The 4,203-nt window shown below is 42.1% G+C and overlaps 1 protein-coding gene across 1 annotated transcript in view; it reads right to left on the bottom strand.

Moving 5' to 3' along the window:
* EOGT (EGF domain-specific O-linked N-acetylglucosamine (GlcNAc) transferase) overlaps positions 1–2,359 on the bottom strand; it is a gene marked incomplete at its 3' end in the record, with an annotated part of 12,710 nt that extends 10,351 nt beyond the window's left edge. The window contains exons 1-5 of the mRNA XM_009076202.1: positions 2,168–2,359; positions 1,741–1,841; positions 1,083–1,191; positions 901–995; positions 82–186 (exon numbers count right to left, since the gene is read on the bottom strand). Coding sequence (XP_009074450.1) covers positions 82–186; positions 901–995; positions 1,083–1,191; positions 1,741–1,841; positions 2,168–2,359 — 602 coding nt within the window. The remainder of the gene's footprint in view (positions 1–81; positions 187–900; positions 996–1,082; positions 1,192–1,740; positions 1,842–2,167) is intronic.
* Positions 2,360–4,203: the final 1,844 nt, after the last annotated feature.

The raw sequence follows: 4,203 nt of genomic DNA, 5'->3' as shown, positions 1-4,203 counted from the left end.
ACACAGCTGCTAGTGCCAATGACAAAAATCAGAAATAATTTCTAAGTGAAGCTGGAAGCAGCCTTGACAGGAGATTCTTACCAAGACTGCAGAGGACTCTTGCGCTGACCTTCAGCCAAAAATGCTTTAACGTTGAGGGTGCAATGACCTCCAATTTCTCCCTTCTGGAAAAAGTCTTCTTTGAATCTAGTGCAAATTAGAGAAAGTCTATCAGCTTTTGTGCAACAGGAAAGGCTGAGAAGATGACAAACCCCATTATAAAGGGTTTCAGTGTCAGTCATGGACCAGCTCTTTTTGAGTCACATGTGTAAAACTGACTTCAAAAATAAGGCAGGAGGTGATTGCAGCATCAGTAGTAGGGGGGGGTTTATCCACTCTTCCAATTTGTAGAATTTAAATTTGGGATAAGCGAGATCCAGGTTCAGATCTCTCTTTAGACTCACTGTATCTAAAAATGCAATTCCTGGACTTGGTATAAAGGCACAGGAAAGGTCTTGGTGCCTCAGACAAAAACAACTGTATTTTGCACATCATCTGATCAGGAAAGACATGACTGAAGACACAGAATAGTCCTCCTCTCTTCCACCAGAAGGGAGGATTTCAATCACCCCTCATTATTCCACAACACTGAGACCTTAGGTTTTTTGAATAGTCCTCCTCTCTTCCACCAGAAGCGAGGATTTCAATCACCCCTCATCATTCCATAAAACTGAGACCTTAGGTTTTTAAATAACCTGCACTGCTGACAGCAATCAAGAGGTGTAAACCTCACCAGGACTTCAGGAACAAGTCTCTGCCCAGCAGTAAAGCCCATGGCAACATGCATAACAGCTTTGTTAAACAAATTCTCAAATCCTTTTCCCTGCCATCCCTTAACTATAACACAAGCAAATCACAGACCTGTCATGGTTTCTCTTTACAGTTCGTAAATCAATGTACAAGTTCGTTGCTCTGCAATGCTGAAGGTACTGGGAACAGGTCAGAGATGAATCTCCCTGTGAAGAAAAGAATGAGTGTTGTCAACAACAAAAACTTCTGTTTAAAAACAAGTGAGAAGGATCACATCTACCAGAAATACCTACTGGTGCTGCAGGCTTACAGTGGGTTTTCATCTCATTGAGCCTCTCTCGAACGTAACCGAAGTCAGCTTGTTTCCAAAATATCTGCTGGGCTGCCTCAATGTCACTTGCCCTGTGGTGTGAAGGACAGAGGGGAAAAAATCAAGGCCTGTTGCTCAATTCTAGCAATAACTTTAACAGATAACATTTTTTTCCACTGAAAGTGGAAGAGAAGAACCAGCCAGTTACTTCATTGGCATTTAATGCAAAACAGGAAGCACTTATCAGATGCATGGAAGTGAAAGCATCCGTGGCAATTTAAAGCTATTCTCCTATAAAAGGGTATGAAAATGTTTTTAACATTTTCTTTCCTCTGTTGTTAAGGCTAAGAAAGGAAATACACAGTTATTTTAGGAATCTCTATTCAAGCCTAAATCAGAATAATGAAAACATTCTGGCAGGAAGCATTTCCAGCAGTATTTTCTTCCTTAAAAAGCTTTAAAATCACATTGGAAGACCTATGTTATGTATAAACACACACATATATACACACAATTCTCCACACAGAATCATCCTGCAGTTCTAAACATCACAACAATGTTGACTTCTCAGCTAATATCACAGAGAGCACTATGCTCTTGTTTTCCCATACTGTACACTACACTTTTAAAACGAAACTTACCATCCAGTTTCAACATAATCACACACTGGGTAACTGAACCTGTTATCTGATCTGCAAGACTTCTCATAACCCCAGCAGGATTTTAGTTTCTTCAAGTGTTTCTGCAACACAGAAAAACTGAATCAGGTTTTGCAACAGCAAAATGGGAAATGACTTAAGTTACTTGTTTTTAAATGACCTCTTGCTCATAAATCTTGAATGAAAGGCTTTTGGTTTGGAACACCAAGAGAACACCAGATTCTTCATGCACAGCAGAGGCTCCAAAGAGGACACAAATGCACAGCAATGTTATCCTTGTCTGTTCTAGGACAAACCCTTTTCCTGACTAATTGGCAAGGAGACCAATCCATCATCACCTTTAACTGCTGCAACTCCAAGAACAAACCACCTCAGTATGTGAACAAACAGACAGAAAAAGCAAACTTACTTTATATGGGCAAAGAGCATCCTGTTTACAGATGTCAGCAATGTGCTGGTTGTTGTGCAGAAAGTATGGAATATGCTCATCTGGCAAGTTGATAGCTTTGTAGCTATATAATGGTTTTTTTTTTGGATTTTCGGCTTGGGAATTTGCCAGAATTTCTTGCAGTAGCAATCCAAACACAAGCAACATAAACATGGCAACCTGTGAGTTCTGTAGGTATTAAATAAAATAAATCAATTAAAAAGACACTTCACATATCTGCAGGATTTCAAGCCCACAAGGCAAAATTCAGTCAGAGCTGGTCAAACACTCCAAGAATCTGTACTTGCATTTCTGAGGTGGTTTCTTTTTCCTATGGAAAGTAAACTTTCACTGAGAGACTAGACTGTACAACCTCAGGATTATCTTGGAATCATTAGTCATTGAGGGTTATTACGCACTACCAACTCCCAGTCAAACTAAAATGGGTGTGTTTACTTTAGCTAAATCCCAAGGGATCCTGAGAGTTCAATGTGGAAACTAAGTATAGAGCATGTAATAGCCAGTCAGAAGGGAGAAAGTGTGGAACTACTGGGGGGAAGGGTGAGAAAAAGCAGGAATTTCAGTTTAAAAATAAGTATAAAGATAATACATTCTCCACTTTGAACTGATCATTAGCTGAAGGAAAACTATGCAGTCAGAAATAAATGGTCATGGTTCTGTTTCAGGATGCTTTAGTGCTTAACATCACACTGAAGAAACTTGACTACTGAAGTATATACTTAACATATAAAAGTTATGTATATAATTATACATATATAAAGTGTGTGTATATATATACACACTTTAACTACAAGCCCACACATATCTGTATACCCTAAAGTTGACTGCATACCTTTCTGGTAATAAAACCTTCTGATCAAACACACCTGCTTTGAACCATTAAACTTCCTAAGGAAAAAAAAATTTATGGTCTGTATCTAAACCCACCTTTTGCGGCATCATAATTTGCTAAAATTTGCATGCTTGCTTTCAACCAAAGCCTTTAGCAAAATTCCTATGGTACAAGCAGTTTTACCTGTTTGGTTTGAGGAGAACCACTTCAGATTTCCCAAGTCCAAAAACCTGGTATGGGGGGGGAGGAAAGTGGAGTTAGATAGGTCCTGTAAAAGGAGATTTCCTCAAGATATTGTCAATGTCTTTAGACACATTCCCAGCAATGAGAACAGCCTTCCACACCCTGGAACACTGCTGACCCGTGGGGATACTGAGGTCTCTATAAGAAAACATTCCCTGTGCTACCCATGGGATGAGAGTACCTAGGGGGGGATACACACCCATCACAGCTCAAAGCCAACATCATCCACAATAGAGCAGCTCCTGTCCCACCCTGGGGCACTGACTGAGGGTCTGTCACTCCAGGAGGGTGTTCAACACCTAGTGACGTGGTGGATATAGAACTGGAGTCAGAACTGGAATCAGAATCGGAATCAGAGCTGGAGTCAGAACTGGAGTCAGAATTGGAGTCAGAGCTGGAATCAGAACTGGAGTCAGAATTGGAGTCAGAGCTGGAATCAGAACTGGACTCAGACCTGGAATGAGAGCTGGAATCAGAATTGGACTCAGAGCTGGAATGAGAGCTGGAATCAGAGCTAGAGTCAGAGCTGGAATCAGAATTGGACTCAGAACTGGAATCAGAGCTAGAGTCAGAGCTGGAATCAGAATTGGACTCAGAACTGGAATCAGAACTGGAGTCAGAGCTGGAATCAGAATTGATTCAGAGCTGGAATGAGAGCTGGAATCAGAGCTAGAGTCAGAGCTGGAATCAGAATTGGACTCAGAGCTGGAATCAGAGCCGGAGTCAGCCTGTGGCTCGGCTGGACGCGGAGCCCGAACCAAGCTTATCATGCCTGTGCTGGACTCGGTGCCAAACGCAGTGAGCCCCGCGCGGCGCTGCCAACCCATCCCACACCGCACCGGGCACCGCACCGAGCACAGCACCGCACCGGGCACCGCACCGGGTACCGCACCGAGCACAGCACCGTACCGAGTACAGCACC

Source organism: Acanthisitta chloris, unplaced genomic scaffold (assembly GCF_000695815.1).
Source record: "Acanthisitta chloris isolate BGI_N310 unplaced genomic scaffold, ASM69581v1 scaffold15456, whole genome shotgun sequence".
Lineage (NCBI taxonomy): Eukaryota > Metazoa > Chordata > Aves > Passeriformes > Acanthisittidae > Acanthisitta > Acanthisitta chloris.
This window is presented reverse-complemented; position numbering and strand designations above follow the sequence as displayed.